The sequence below is a fragment of the Myotis daubentonii genome, chromosome X (assembly GCF_963259705.1).
Source record: "Myotis daubentonii chromosome X, mMyoDau2.1, whole genome shotgun sequence".
In the NCBI taxonomy this organism is placed as follows: Eukaryota; Metazoa; Chordata; class Mammalia; order Chiroptera; family Vespertilionidae; genus Myotis; species Myotis daubentonii.
Genome location: NC_081861.1, coordinates 25,788,539 through 25,804,953, shown reverse-complemented (window position 1 = coordinate 25,804,953; position 16,415 = coordinate 25,788,539). Strand labels below are relative to the sequence as shown.

The 16,415-nt window shown below is 37.2% G+C and overlaps 1 protein-coding gene across 1 annotated transcript in view; it reads left to right on the top strand.

The window, feature by feature from the left end:
- Positions 1 to 16,415, top strand: part of ADGRG4 (adhesion G protein-coupled receptor G4) — a 109,638-nt gene that overhangs the window by 30,593 nt on the left and 62,630 nt on the right. The window contains 7 exon segments of the mRNA XM_059678533.1: positions 2,083 to 2,177; positions 3,868 to 3,932; positions 5,780 to 5,819; positions 7,382 to 7,461; positions 9,174 to 9,337; positions 10,833 to 10,965; positions 13,353 to 13,471. Of these exon segments, the coding sequence (XP_059534516.1) occupies positions 2,083 to 2,177; positions 3,868 to 3,932; positions 5,780 to 5,819; positions 7,382 to 7,461; positions 9,174 to 9,337; positions 10,833 to 10,965; positions 13,353 to 13,471 (696 nt within the window).

The following is a 16,415-nucleotide window of genomic DNA, read 5'->3' as shown; positions in this document are numbered from 1 at the left end:
TCTTTTCTAGTCTCCCTTCAGGTTCTCCTCTGGCAACCGTATCTAATACTCCTCAATTATAACTTCCTCTGCAGTAGAGGTGCAGCCCACACTGGATTCCCTTCCAAATATAAGCACTACTACATCCACAACTACTGAAGCCTCATTTTCTCTCACATCTACTGGAGTAACATATCCTTCTTACAGCAACTGTGTTTTCACTACTTTCTTCCTCTTTTGAGACAACCAGGCTGGACTCTACACCTTCCTTTCTATCTACAGAAGCATTGACTTCTCCTATTGCCATTTAGTACACAGATATGTTCCACAATGTGTGCATTGTATTACTAGTAGAATGCATGCACAGTGTTCTCCAAGGTGGCCAGTTTTCTGAAGGCAGAAAAGGATAAAGAAGGGTACAGGTGTCTATCTCTTTCAGTCAATGGGTACAGTGGGGACTTTATCCAAAGATAGAACTCTCTAGCCATCTTTTAAATCTTTGCTTTATTAAGTACTAGAGGCCAGTGCACAAAATTCATGCATGGGTAGAGTCTCTAGGCCTGGTTGGTGATCAGGGCCAATCTGCAGGGTGACTGGTGTGGCGATTGGGGGTCCCCTGCTGGTACCCGCCTTGGCGGGCCTGGCGCTGCCTGCTCACTAGCCCTGCCTGCCCCCTCACCACCATTGCCGGTTGCCTCCCTCTGCGGGATGACCAGCGGGGTGATTGTTGGGGTACCCCACTGGCACCTGCCTTGGCAGGTTGCTATGATGCACACTGACCACCAGGGGACAGACGCTCAACACAGGAGCTGCCCCCTGGTGGTCAGTGTGCTCCCACAGGCGAAGGGCCGCTAAGCCAAAAGCCAGGCTCATGGCTGGCCAGCGCAGCAGCGGTGGCGGGAGCCTCTCCCGCCTCTGTGGCAGTGCTAAGGATGTCCAACTGCCAGCTTAGGGTGTAGGCCGGGCTAAGGGACCCCTCTGAGTACACGAATTTTGTGCACTGGGCCTCTGGTATAGGATAATGCAAATGTATCTTTTTACTAAGTATGACATTTCTAAGCCCCCTTTCCACCCATTTTGTTCCTGATGCTCTGACTCTACCAATGTGAACATGGATCAGGAACCTCACCCCCTTCCAAATAAGAGTATTATATAGTCTTAGGTCTGACATATTGACTACATACCAGAAATCACCAGAAGACATTCCTCTGATACAAGTCTCAGCCTTCTCTAAGCTTCACCTCCAGCTGACTTACAATACTTACCAGTGGCCAGGCAGTGTTTGGCTTCCATATCGCTCAAATTTTGGATGTTCCTTCAACTTTTAACATTCCAAAATTGAAATTTAATAGGGCAGACAATAGGAGGGGATTACAGAGAGAAAAACCTGTAGCAGAAAGAAATACACAGGAAAAAATAAATATTTCCTCAGGCCAAATGATCTTGTGAAATTATGTTTAGCTTGGCTATTAAATGAACTTGGAATCTGTTGATCAATGAAAATTGAGGATTTGGGAGATTTGTAGCATGTCTATTAACTGTGTAGGGAACTGCCTAAATAATTAAAGCAAAAATGCGATGGTATGTCCTGTTTTTATTTTTTAAATTACTATTTTTTTCAATTACAATTTACAGTCAATATTGTTTTGTATTAGTTTTGGGTATATAGCATAGTGGTTAGACAGTCACATACTTCAAAAACTATTCCCCCGGTATTTCCAGTACCCACATAATTATTCTAATGTTATTGACTATATTCCCTATGCTATACTTTACATCCCATGGGTATTTTGTAACTACCACCCTATACTTCTCAATCCCTTAACTTTTTTCACCCAGTTCCCCATTCCTTCTTCCCTCTGGCAACCATCAGCCTGTTCTCTGTATCTATGAGTCTGTTTCTGTTTTGTTTGTTCCTGTTTTACTTGTGAATATGAAGCCAAAAGTGCTTGTTCTTGACCTTGAAATTAAATTAAGCAAAGTTTAAGAATGAGATTTCACTGATTAGTTTCTTTAAAATAAAGAACAATTTTCATCAAATTAACAGACGTTAAATTTCTTGAATTCAATACATAAAATTAATCTCCTTATTTTTAATTACAGTTTCCTTTTATAATGTTGGAATGAGCTTCTCTGTCTTTGATGAAGAGCCAGCGATCCCTATTACCAGTGTGGTAAATGAATTAGCAGAAAATTGGGTAAAATAATCTTTTGAATATTTATAGTACATATAAAATATGTGAATATATTTGTATATACATGTGTATGTATATATATGTGTGTATATATATGACAAAGATTGAGTATATTAAAACTAAGTTTTACTTTTTCTACACATAGTACATTTCACAGCTAATTGGTTTTGACTTTTTGCTGAAAATCTATCCACTCTGTAATCAACACCATGAAGATATATGTGTTTTTTCTTTCATAGTGCCAATGCTGGAAGCTTTTATGGGATGTTAATATTTTAATTTATTTAGAAGTGTACACTTTTTTTCCACTGACACAAATTCTGTGCCTTTTCAAATTTTCCTATTTGGGGAAAGTAGGAGAGTAGTGATAACAAAGTCTATGCTATTTAATTTAAATATTCTTGTTTTCTGCATTTTAATTTCTCTCTCTCTTACACAATAAATGTTTTACTTATCCTTACATTGTTTCTGATCATAGGAGTACTATATACTCTCTGAAGAAATCCAGAATTTGAAATGTGAAATTCAGAAAGTATACATGCTCTGTAATATTGCTCTTTGTATTAAGTACTATTAATAGTTTGAGGTATATTTTTTCAGACTTTTTCTATACATACAATAACATTGATGCATGTATATTCATTTGTAAAAATAACTGAAATCATACTAATTATGCTAACTTCCTTTTTCACTTAACCATCTATCTTTGAGCATACTCATGATTATAAACATAGATCTACCTCATATACTTTAACAGATGCATAGAATTTCACTGGATAATTGTAAAGTAGTTTTTAATTTAGGTATCCATTGGTGGACATTCATGTGTTTCTATTTTTTCTCTATTTGGAAATAATGCTAACAATAATACCCTTGCAATAAATTTTGGGGAAGCACTTGAGTATTTCTATAGGATAAATTCCTAGAACTGGAATTGTTGAATCAATTGATGAATATTACACATTTTAATAGCTATTGCTAAGTGACCTCCCAGATAGGTGATAAAAACCTGCATCCCCACCAACAGTAAATGGTCATGTCTGTTTCCCCTCTCTCCCTATCAGGCATTTATTTTCAAGTGTACCATATATGACATGATTATAAGTGCTTGACATGATTGGTTATATTCATCTACTAGGGTTGCCATAACAATATGATACACTGGGTGGCTTGAACAACAGATGTTTATTTTCTCACTGTTCTACAGACTGGAAATCCAAGATCAAAGTGCCAACAGGGTTGGTTTCTGGTATGGTCTCTCTCCTTGGCTTGTAGATGGCTATCGTCATTTTGTGCCTTCACAGGACTTTTCTTTGTGTGTGGAGAGAGAGAGAGAGAGAGAGAGAGAGAGAGAGAGAGAGAGAGAGATGTCTGGTGTCTCTTCCCCTTCTTATAGTGACATCAGTCCTATGGGATTAGGGCTCTACCCTTATGACCTCATTTAGCCTTAATTACCCCCTTAAAGGCTCAATCTCCAAATATAGTGACATTAGGAGGTTAGGGCTTCAACATATGAAATTTTGGGGATACAATTAAGCTCATAACAGTAGGTAAAAACCAAGTGGAGCAGATGGAAATGTTGAACCAGCTGAAATAGTGAATGGAGCTTAATGATCACATCATCTCAGGTAACTTTGCTCAGTTAAGACAGAGGAGTAGAAATACTAAAACTGATATGTTTTGTCTTTTACAGTTGAATTCTATATTTCAGGACAGTGAATTTGCTCTTGCTAATCTGGCTATTCAAATTAAAAGCAGGTATGTGAATGTCATCTGCTGTGTGTTGAAGGGTTGTTTGAGGGCACTCTGGATCTGTTATTATCCAGAGAAGATTTCCTTTGTTTTTGTCTGAGTTGCAGGGACTGCTGCATTTTGAGTTGAATCTTCCCTTCTGAGTGTAGGTTCTTTTTGGACTGAGAAAGAAATTTGTATTAATACTATAGAGTATAGCCCTAGCCGGTTTGGCTCAGTGGATAGAGTGTTGGCCTGAGGACTGAAGAGTCCCGGGTTTGATTTGATTCCAGTCAAGGGCATATGCCCGGGTTTTGGGATCAATCCCCAGTAGGAGGCGTGCAGAAGGCAGTCAATGATTCTCACCACTGATGTTTCTCTCTCTCTCTCTCTCTCTCTCTCTCTCTCTCTCTCTCTCTCTCTCTCTCTCTCTCTTTCCCCCTTCCTCTCTGAAATCAATAAAAATATATTTAAAAAAATACCATAGGGTATAAATTCAGTGGTAAAATAAAATAGAATAAAATAAGTAGGGGAAACAGTGGAATTGGACTCAGTTACCTCTAATGCCCCCTTTAGCTTTAAAATACTATGATTCTGTGACTTAGGGGGAAAATGCCTTAAAAGATGAAAGACTCCGAATGACCAATGCATAAAGATTTATTAGGCCTTTTATTTTTGGACAATGTGCTTCCAGGAATTAAAAATTCCAAAGGGAACTTGAAATGTTTAGAGTGAGGAATGCTGACTAGTTCAAGACTTGCCTTGGCCACAAAGTTGGAGAGCTGATTGGAGTAATATTGGAAGGCACTGAGTAGTATCAAGATGATGACCAAAGTAATTGGTCATCTGATAAATACTTCCTCTGCTCTTGCATTGCACATATATTGGTCCTCTGTTAAAGGAACATTCAGAGAATCCTTTTGAAAAAATAGGCATGGCTCTGGTATACCACTGTAAGCTGATTTTTATTTTTTATTTATTTTTATTGTTATTATTGATTAAATTATTACATAAGTGTCCTTATCCCCATGTTATCCCCTATCCCCCCATGTAAGCTGATTTTTAAAACAATACATGTGCCTGCCTATCTCCTACACACTGGGATTTTGGTTTCTACTCCATGTTCAAATATAAATAGGCTCAAGAAGGTTTATATAAGGTAATAAAAGTAAATCCATGGTAGGTTATTAAAAGAAAATTGTGGAATATACAACATTCTTTTTAAAGAATTATGTCAATTATGTTTACTTATTACAAAAGTAATATGTGGCCATTGTAAAATCTTAGAGCTTAACAGAAATATGTAACTTGGATAGCAAAAATCTCCAGAAACACACCCATTCCAAGAACTCTGGTTAACAATTTTCTTACATACTCCTTTAGATTTGTTGCCTTGCATTTACTAAGAGAATGGGATCCTACTCTACATACTGTTTTCCAACATTCTTTTCATGCTTTAGAATGCATCATGTACATCCTTTGAGGCCAATACATAGAGATTTAGCTTATTCATTTTTATGCCTGCATAGGATTATTTTGCATGAGTGTGCCATGGTGTATTTACCCAATTACTTAGTAATGGACATTTCAGTTATTTTCACTCTTGTACATATATTTGTATGGTTCCTTGCTGGTACTATTATGGAGTAGATTCTTGAAAGTGGGTTTGCTGAGTTAAAGGCTTACTACCATTTTGGTATACAAATAATGACCAAACTCTTTTGAAGTATCTTCTTGGAGCCTTAGAATTATTTTAATTCCAAGCTGGGAGATTCTACTGTTTTGCCTCAGAGTTGTCTTTCTCCTGAAACTGTGCTCTTATGTATTTGGTACTCTATTTCATTTTTCTATAATTTTTGATGCTTTTGACACAGAGACACTTCTAAGGAAGAAAAAACCATGGACCAAACTTTTGTAAGTAATTTTTCAAAACAATGTACTTGTAACCTATTTTATACCTGATTAGATGTTAAGTAAATAGCTCTTCTACCCAAGTATATATTACTAGAGGCCCAATAAACAAAATTTGTGCAGGAGTAGGCCTTTCTTCCTCCAGCTGCAGGCACCAACTTCCCTCTGGGACCCAAACTTCCCTCCAGCCACCAGCACTGACCTGGGCTTCCTTTGCAGAGGGGGCCCTGCACACCCATGACAGCCCACTGGTTGGTGACCTGGGCCTCCCTCTGTGTGGCGATGATGGGGCAATGGCTGGGCCCTCAACCAATTGCATTGCACCTGCCTTGGCTGGCTTGGCGCCAGTGGATGTCATAGTATGGTCCGGATGGTCATCTGGATGATAATCTGGATGGTCATTCCGCTGTTCGGCTGTTTGGTCAATTTGCATATTAAGCTTTTATTATATAGGATTAGGCAAGGCTCAATTGTAATCCTTGAGGGTCAAAATACATTACCTTCTTTGGAATTGCACAAGAACCCAGTAAGGAAACCATCCTCTGCTTTTTGAACTATGTATGTGGCAGTTCTTTCAAGGCCTATTTTGTGGGCTATGGGAGTATGGAATGACTTTGGGATTGTAAATGGTAAATGGAATTTCTTGATTGTGGACTTCTTGTAAAAAGTCTGGTTCTTCCAGGAGTGACACAGTTGTTTGCAAGGCTGGCATTCAGAAATACATTCATCCTCTATTTGTATAGATTTGAAGTCAGAGTGTAACAAAACTATCTCCCATCATCCTTGACCCAATTCTCAGTACTTATTCCAGTGCCTCAAAGCTTTACAATGTAAGACTCTGAAAGGATTAGTAAACACAGATTTTAAAGTATTTAAATGAGATAAATATTTTAACTATACAAAACGTAATCAGTGCATTCCAAGTTATCTGGCATCATTTAAAATACTTTCTATAAATAGCTGATTCAGAATTTTTAATTTAATACATGATAGTTAACATGACATGACTAAACTTCCTCTCAAAAAATAGGTGTAAAAGCCTATTGCTAATAATGAGTTCCCTGGGTTAGAATCCCTGCTCTTCCACTTCCTGATTGTGAGACCTTGGGCAACATAATTAATCTCTCTATGCCTCACTTTCCTAATCTGTGCAATGAGGATAACAATATTATAATCCCTCACAAGGCTATTGGAAAGATGGAATGGGATAATTTATGTAAAGTGCTTAGCACATGACATAAAGCACAGTAAATGCTTGGTAGTGTTTACTATTGTTATCACTATGTTAGATTTAGATTCTACTCCTAGTTCTTTGACTTCTCAGCTGTGTGATACTGGGCAAATAATTTAACTTCTCTAAGACTTAGCTTCCTTATGTAGAAAATGTGCTGACAATCTCTGGAATGCCCACCCTACAGAGTTAGTTTGAGGACTATAAATGCATTGATGTTTTTGAGGGTGATTTGAAGACGGCAATGAGTTACATAAATATAAAGTATAATTATGATTGCTGTAGTTTACAATAAGCCCTGTACTCAGTTGCGATGTTTGTTTAAAGATTTCAGCGAGTATGCACTTTTCTTTTGCTTTATTTGGAACAGAGAGAAGGGCAAGAGATGGCTACAATTTCCCATGCGTTATACAGGTAGGAGCTGAGTTTATTCATAGCTGGTACATTTAGTTATGACTTCCCTTCCATTTAATTCTATATGTGCAGTCTGTTGGTCAGAGTTGTCAGAAGGAGATCAAAGTACCTGGTGGTTATTTTATAGAGGCTGGCATTGGGCTCTTGCCTTCATAAAATAAGTTGTTTCAGTTGGTCATGGCACAGCCTAGCAGCCTGCTTGCTGCTGCCCCTTTGTAGTGAAGAGAAAATGGAGTCCAAAGTGGTCATAACTTGGGGATGGAGGAATAAAGTATTTGTTGTCATGAAAAAAATTCCACAAAATACTGAGCAGGAAAATTGAAAAAGCAAGATGGAAAACACCTTGGTCCTGTTCAAACTCATGGTCCAGCTTCTCCAGCTACTGCTGGGCTGCTTGATGCAACTCAAGAAGTACATATAGCCAAAGAAGACTCCTGGAAAAGTCATTGAAATATTCAAGATGCTAAGAATAGAGAGTCTATTGCAGCAAGAGGAGAAGTTTAAAAAAGAGTTCTCTTCAGGCTGGAAAGATGATAGTTGAGAAGAGAGAAACCCCAAATGAAATGGGTAAGATGAACAGGGTCTTCACCAAATATGGGTCAGTGAAGGGAGTGACATGTCTTATATTGGACATAAAACTTTTGAGTAAACACATGCACATCTAAATTTCAACAGCTGGTAGGAAACATAGGAAATGTGTTCTTCAAAAAGACTATCTACAACTGGAAATGGAGAAAGGGTACAGGTAAGTTTGTGAATCTGAAATGTGTTCTGTAATGGAGCAGTAGAGGAATTTAGAATCTTTGAGGACCTCACTACAGAGGTTGAGATCAAGGACAGCCCTATTCTTTCATAATATGTCTTTTAGTAGAAAGAATATTTAGAAATGAAATACTAGGTCTTTGTGACCTTGCTTAAAGTTTAGTTTCCTCATCTGTAGAATGGGGATAATAATAGCACTACCACATAAGGTTGTTGTGAGGATAACATGAATCAAAACATGTGAAGCAAGAATTCCATAAATGTACCAGGCCAGTGTGGCTCAGTGGTTGAGCATCAACCATGAACCAAGAGGTCACCAGTTCCCTGTCAGGGCACATGCTCTGGTTGTGGGCTCTGTAGGGGGCATGTAGGAGGCAGCCAATCAATGTTTCTATTTTACTATCTCTCTCGCTTCCTCTCTCTTTAATATCAATAAAAACATTAAAAAAGAGAAATTTATAAATGTTAGTTACTATCATTATCATTAATATTATTCTATGATAGAAATAGGTTTTTTGTAGAACACATCTTTATAGACTAATTGAGCATGTGCTTATTTGCCTTATTGCAATAATGATGGATAAATTGGAGACCAGAAAGATAAAAGGTTTTCTCTAAAGTAATAAATCCTGAATACTTCATCTCTTCTATTAATTATCACAAACTTCTAGAAAAATAGTATGGCTAACCAATTTCAACATAATGCAAATGTTCCTGACTATTCTTTTGAAAATGCATTTTGAGTTTTTTGTTTTGGATACGAGAAAATTTATCAGACAATTTAAATATGCTGTCTTCCATAATTTCTTAAGATTTCCCACTTAATAGTGTAAAATATTTGATATTTATAAACTACCACTAAGTTATTTATACAAAATTGCATCACCATAGGCCAAGTTTCACACTGTTGACATAACTATAATATCTTTTTTGTTTGTTCTGCTTTTTAGCTGTGTCTGTCAGGTCATCATAAAGGCCAACTCTTCTTTAGCACCCACTGAATTGATTAGCAGGATTAAAAGTAAAATACATGGCAACCTCATGCATGGAAACTTCACACAAGATCAATTGACGTTATTAGTAAAGTCTGAACATGTTGCAGTGAAAAAACTAGGTAATTTGGGGGGGGGTATTCCATATGAAGTCACTGTCCTTCTTATAAAGCTCATAATGCATGCATAGTAAGACATCCTGAATTCAAAAGGGAGAGAAGTGATATTCATGTTCCTTTCCACATCCTTTGTACCCACTTGCTCTGACAACCTTTCTATCTATCTATCTATCTATCTATCTATCTATCTATCTATCTATCTATCATCTATCTATTCATCTATCATCTATCTATCTATCTATCAAGCCAGGGGGGTTAACAGAGACTTTTGGTCAGCTCTGGATTTCAGCAGTAGCCTGTTCATCGATGATGTGGAATGATTGTCTCTCTTGCATAAATACCCAGAGACCTGGAGAGCTTCATTACACACAATAGCTGCCTAATAGATACTTGCTTTATTGATTGATTTAGCCAGCCTATTCATCTTGGAAAGTGATCTGGGAACAGTCCAGAATTTCTCTCATGGTCATTTTCTTTTTAGATTAGCAAGGCTTTAATGGTAAAAGAGAAAGACTATCAGGCCACGCCATCCGATGGCAGCTTTCTTCGTTTTCCCTAATAGACTGGGGTAAAAATATTGAGCTAACCCAAATAACACACATAGGCATTAGAACACACAATCTTTGGCAACAAACTAACTGGGTGGTGGAGGGCATGCTTCTATTGAGAATGAGAGTGAGATGAAAGGCAGAGCAGTATTGAAGCCACAAACAGAGCCACCATGCAAATGATGCTAATGAATGTGTCTGGAGAATGAGGGTAAGGCCTTTTATTCTCACTCAGAGAGGAGATGGGGATGGCTGGGCAAAGCTGGCTGGGCCACTCTGTCAACACCTGAGGGAAAGATTTTTGGAATCAGGGTTATAAACCCAGTGAGTGGTCAGTAAAAACTGGGAACTTATTACATAAACATAGTCCAAGTCATATCTCCCTTAAGGTGACAACACTTGGCAGCAAAACTTTGCCATCAGCACCAACATCAGAACAGGCTCCCATCTGTATTGATGATGATGGATATATTGAGTTTACTTGAACCAAATCCTATGCTAGAGTCCATTAAGAAACAAGGAGCTGTCCAGAAATATAAGCCAGCCTATCATTGCACCTCACACTATTAACAGTGGGTACCTGAAAAGGAGGGCAATTGGCAGGTGGGGACTTTTGATTTTTACTCTACGCCTCTCTGTGTGGCTTAAACTTTTTTTCAAGGCACATGTATCATTTTTAAAAACAAAAACTAAAAACCTGCTCTGTCAACTGGTAGTTTTAATAAAAAGGACTAAATGTGAGAGTGTATTGGGAGGCTTATATTTTAAGTAAAGAACCCATTTAATGCTATTTTCAGTGAATCCTGCTTTAAATGACCTGCCTAAAAGAAAAGTTTCCTTTTTATTTGCTGATGTTTGTGCACAAGATAATAATGATGGGTCATAATGGATGTTCGTGATACTTTTAAGTGCCTTTTGCCCTTTAAAATGTGCATACATTTTCTCTGTAGAGCCAGGAAAGTGCAAAGCCGAAGAGACAACCTCTAAATACAAAGGGACATATAAGTGGCTCTTAACCAACCCTACTGACACAGCCCAAACTAGATGCATAAAAAATAAGGCTGGAAACGCTACTAGAATCTGGTATGTATTGGCCAAGTTCTAAATGCTAGTTCAAATACACAAAGATCTGCTAATTAGGGGCGTGTTTCTATGTCATTTGTCTGAGCTCCTTCTCTCCCCCTTTACTGCCAGTCTTTCTTTCTTTCTTTCTTTCTTTCTTTCTTTCTTTCTTTCTTTCTTTCTTTCTTTCTTTCTTTCTTTCTTTCTTTCTTTCTTTCTTTCTTTCTTTCTTTCTTCTCTCTCTCTCTCTCTCTCTCTCTCTCTCTCTCTCTCTCTCTCTCTTCTCTTTCTTTCTTTCTCTCTTTCTTTCTTGTCTATTTAAGAATATAATACTACATAATAACATTCCAAAAAAATTTTCAAGAAGACAAAAGAGAACCTGCAACCCAGACACATGCCCTTAACCGGAATTGAACCCAACACCCTTTGGTGCATGGGCCAATGCTCTAACCACTGAAAGCACCGACCAGAGCAAAAATTCCATTATTGATATGAGGACTGATTATCATTACATAAAACTTAAATAAATGTCACTCATAATCCAATCACCTGAACACAGCTGTTTTTAGGTAAGTATATTTTTTCATTTGGCTTTTGCTGCATTTTTTTAAGTTTTATGTAGTGATAATCAATCCTCATATCAATAATGGAATTTTTGCTCTGGTTGGTGTTCTCAGTGGTTAGAGCATCAGCCCATGCACCAAAGAGTGTTGGGTTCAATTCCGGTTAAGGGCATGTATTTGGGTTGCAGGTTCAATCACTGGCCCCAGTTGGGCCTGTGCAGGAAGCAACCAATCTCTCTTTCTCTCTCTCTCTGTCCTCCCCTTTCCTCCATCCCTTCTAATCTCTCTAAAAAATCAATGGAAAAAATATTCTTGGGTGAGTATTAACAAAACAAAAAAATAATAATGGAATTTATGCTTTCACTCAATGGCTTATCAATATTTGCCATGTTTTACAGTCATCTTTCATTTTTTCAAAATATGTAGGTTGTGTGTGTGTGTGTGTCTGTGTGTGTTTGACAGCCATCCTCTTAATGACCATTTTGAAAAACTGCCTCAGAAACTAACTCGTTGATGGGCCATAATAATTTACTAAGTCACTCTTCTATTGTAGACCTTATAATTTTCCTTCTTAAAATCATCGGCCCCTCTTCTATTACTCTCTGCTGTTAATGGTTTATGCATTAAGTGGACACAGCAAAGGAGCAGCCAGTTTTGACAGAAGCTTTAAAAGCTCTCCTTTGGAGGGCAACATCTTGAATTGTAGTCTATATCTTACTCCCTACATCTAATCAGTCAGCAAATCATGCAGCTTTTTAAAAAGTTCAAATCCAGAACTCACATCTAGCCTTTCCTTTACAACCACACAGCCACTACCCTGGTGCAGGACCTTAATATATCTTGCCCACTATTAGAGCAGTTTCCTTATTTTCTAATTGTCCATTACTGAACAGCTATACTCCATACTGCTGTCAGTGTGATTTTTCCTAAAGTATGGTTGCCATCATGCCACCTTCTTACTCTGGTTTCACATTGCCTCAAGAATTAAGTCCAAACCCGCAGGCTCCCTTCTTTAATGCATTCCAGCCAAAAAGGGTCATTTGCCATTGTGAACTCAATAGGTGTTTCCTCCTGTCTTTTTTTTTTCTTTTGCTTATGCCATTTGCTCTGTTACTGCTGCTGGTGGCGGGGCTTTTTCCAACTCTGCCCTTTCAGCACCAGTTTAGCACAAAAGTTGCAAGTAAGTTTTCCTTGCTTGGTGGTTTGATACATTCAATTTTGTCTATATTGCTGTTCTTATCCCATCTTGCCAATTAAATGTAGTTACATTTACAGTCTCAAACCACCAAGTTACAAGCCCCTTGAGGGAGGAGACCCTGCCCTGTTTGTCTTCACTACCTGCTACCAGTCCTAGAACACAGTAGGTGCTCAATAAATGTGTTAGTTAACTTGAATTGAACTGGCTTGAATTGGATGAAGCATAGTGGAAGGTATACCATGAGGGTCAATGAGATACAGAGAATGCTATACTAGTTGCCTTGAGTAAATTAATATGCTAAGATAGAGACCACATTCTAACAGAAAAGGGGTTAAGAAGGGAAAATGAGGGTAAGGAGACCTGTCTAGAAGGGCAAAATCTCTGCCTTGACTCTTGGTTCACTGGACATTGCCATGCCCCATTGCAGGCTTTCTTGCCTGCTTATATTTCCTTTCTAAGAGCAAAATTTTCTTCACTTTACAAACACTGGGCTTTCTCCTTTGCTGTCTCATCCAGGAGGCTGAGAGTGGGCAAAGAGAGGAGGTATGCCAAAGATAAACCCTAATCCTTCACCATTTGCTTTAAGACTATTCTGGCCTCATCTTCCAATGAGATAATTTCTTGTTCCTCCCTCCTCTCTTTTTCAGCTCAATCAGTATGGATACTGGCAAATCTCAGTGGGAAAAACCAAAGTTTAAACAATGCCAATTGCTGCGAGACCTTCCTGATAAGATTGTGGATCTTGTTAATATTACTATCAGTGATGGTAAGACTGTTCTGTATACAGAGAAGAAATAATGGAACCTCAGTTAGTCTACTTGACCTGAGATCAGAAAGAGAACAGGGAAACCTCACATAGGAAAATCTACCTTACAAAAATCTAGTCTCATAAATTAGGTAGTCCATGTTAGTTCAGGTAAGAGTGGAGCACATCAAGCTAAGACTATCAGTGCTTTTAGTTTTATAATTTTTATTTTATTTTAAAAATTTGGCTAATTATTATTTTTAATTTTATTTTATTTAAAAAACGTTTGAATAGATAATACTTCACATAGTTTACTATTGAAAACACACACAAAAATACAGTGAAATATCTCCTTTCCAGAGCCGTTCAGTTAATATACACAGAGATATCTTATGAATCTATAAGGAAATTTATATATCTGTATGTATATGTACACATACATGATACATACATGTATATTATCCCTCCCCTTTGTACAAAAAGTGGAGCATGCATAGATGCTGCTCTGAACCTTGCTTTTTTCTCTTAACAATATATTGAAAAAATTATCATATTAGTATATGAAGAGCTTTCTCACTCTTTTTTCCACGGCATTGTAGTATACTGCATATATTAACATGTTTCCAATTGGATGGGCATTTAAGTTGTTAATAACATTTTGTTTTTTTTAAAGCTGCTGTAATGGATATCATTTATATGTCATTTTGTATAAATTGGGTATTATTGAAGCATAAATTCCTAAAAGTAGAATTGCTGGGTCAATCATACTTTTGATGGTGTCAAAATGCTCTCTGTAATAGTTACATCAATTTATACTCCCACTTGCAAGGCATGAAAGTGCCTGTTTCAGAATCCTTTCATCAACACAGCATGGTATCAGACTTTTGTGTCTTTGGTGATTTGATAAGCAGAAATTGATATACCGATGTACTTTAAAAATTTTTATGGAGACACTCAAATATAATAAAATTCACCTATGTAATGTGTACAATTCTGTGGTTTTTAGTATATTCTCTAGATTGTGCAATCATGGCTACTAATTCCAAAACATTTGAATCACTCCAAAAAGAAACTTCCATACACATTAGCAGTCACCCTTTATTTCCCTTTCCTTTCAACCCCTGGAAACTTCTAATCAACTTTGTTTCTTGCTTAATTTTATTTCATTTTTTGTAGTAACAACACATAACATGAGATCTACCCTTTTGTTAAATGTTAAGTGTATAGTACATGACTATTGGCTATAATAGGTTCAATGTTGTATAGCAGATCTTTAGAACTTATTCATCTTGTTTAACTGAAATTTGATGCCTGTTGATTAGGAACTCCCCATTTCTTCTTCCCTCAACCCCTGACAACCACCCTTCTACCCTGTGCTTCTGTAAGTGCAACTATTTTTTAGATTTCACATAAAGTGAGATTAGGCAGTGTCTGTCTTTCTGTGTCTGGCTTATTACACTTAGCATAATAGTCTCAAGATCCATTCATGTTGTTGCAAATGGCAAGATTTTCTGTTTTGCGGCTGAATAATGTTCCATTATATATACATCACATTTTTTTCTTTCTTTCTTTTTTTTATTTTTAAAAATATGCTTTTATTGTTTTGTTTTTTTTTTTTTTAGAGAGAGAGAAACATCGATGTGAGACTTAAAAATTGGTTGCCTCCCATACACATCCCAACTAGGAACTGAACTCACAACCTGGGCATGTTGCCTCCCCAGGAATCGAACTGGTGACCTTTGAGTGTATTGGAGGATGCTCAACCAACTGAGCCACATTGGGCAGAGCTGCCCATTTATTTCTTGATGTACACTTAGGTTGTTTTCATATCGTGACTATTGTGAATACTTATATACTTATTTTAATTCTCACCCGAGGATATGTTTTTATTGATTTTAGAGAGAATGAAAAGGAGAAGGAGAGAGCAAGAGAAACATCAATGTGAGAGAGAAACATTGATTAGTTGCCTCCTGTATGTTCCCTGACTGGGGATTAAACCCACAACCTGGGTATGTGCACTGACCAGGAATTGAACCTGAGACTCCAACCAACTGGGCCACACTTGTCAGGCACAGATATCTCTTTAATATAGTGATTTGATTTCATTTCCTTTAGATATATACCCACAAGTGGGATTGCTGTATCATATGGTAGTCTATTTTTAATTTTTTAGGAAATTCCATACTGTTTTTCATAATGGCTGTACCAATTTACATTCACACCAACAGTGTATAAGGGTTCCCTTTCCTCCACACCCTGGTTAACACTTATCCCTTGATAGAAACAATAGCCATTCTGGAAGTTATGAAGTGATATCTCATTGTGGTTTTGATTTGCATCTCCTTGATGATTACTGATGTTGAGCACCTTTTCATATATCTGTTGGTCTTTTATATGTCTTCTGAGAAATGTCTGTCCAAGTCCTTAGCCCATTTTGATCAGTTATTTGTTTTTGCGATTGAGTTTTAGTTTTTGTATAGTTTGGAGATTAACTTGTTATCAGATATATATGTATGGTTTGCAAATATTGTATCCCATTGTGTATGTTGACTTTCCACTCTGTTGATTGTTTCTTTTGCTGTCGGAAGTTTCTTTTTATGTTATCCCAGTTGTTTATTTTTGTTGTTGCTGCTGTGCTTTTCATCATATATAATAAATATCAATGTCATGAGCTTTTGACTTATGTTTTCTTCAAGAAGGTTTAGAGTTTCAGATCTTACATTTGAGTCTTAAATCCATTTTGAATTGATTTTTGTGTATGGTGTAATATAAGGGTCAATATCATTGTTTTGCCTGTGGATATCCAGTTTTCTCAACACCATTTGTTGAAGAGACTATCCTTTCCCATAGTGTATTTTTGGCACCCATGTGGAAGATCAATTGATGGTATATGGGTGGATTTATTTCTAAGCTCTCTATTCTGTTTCTTTCTTTTCTTTTTTTTTTTTTTACTGTAGTCTTATTT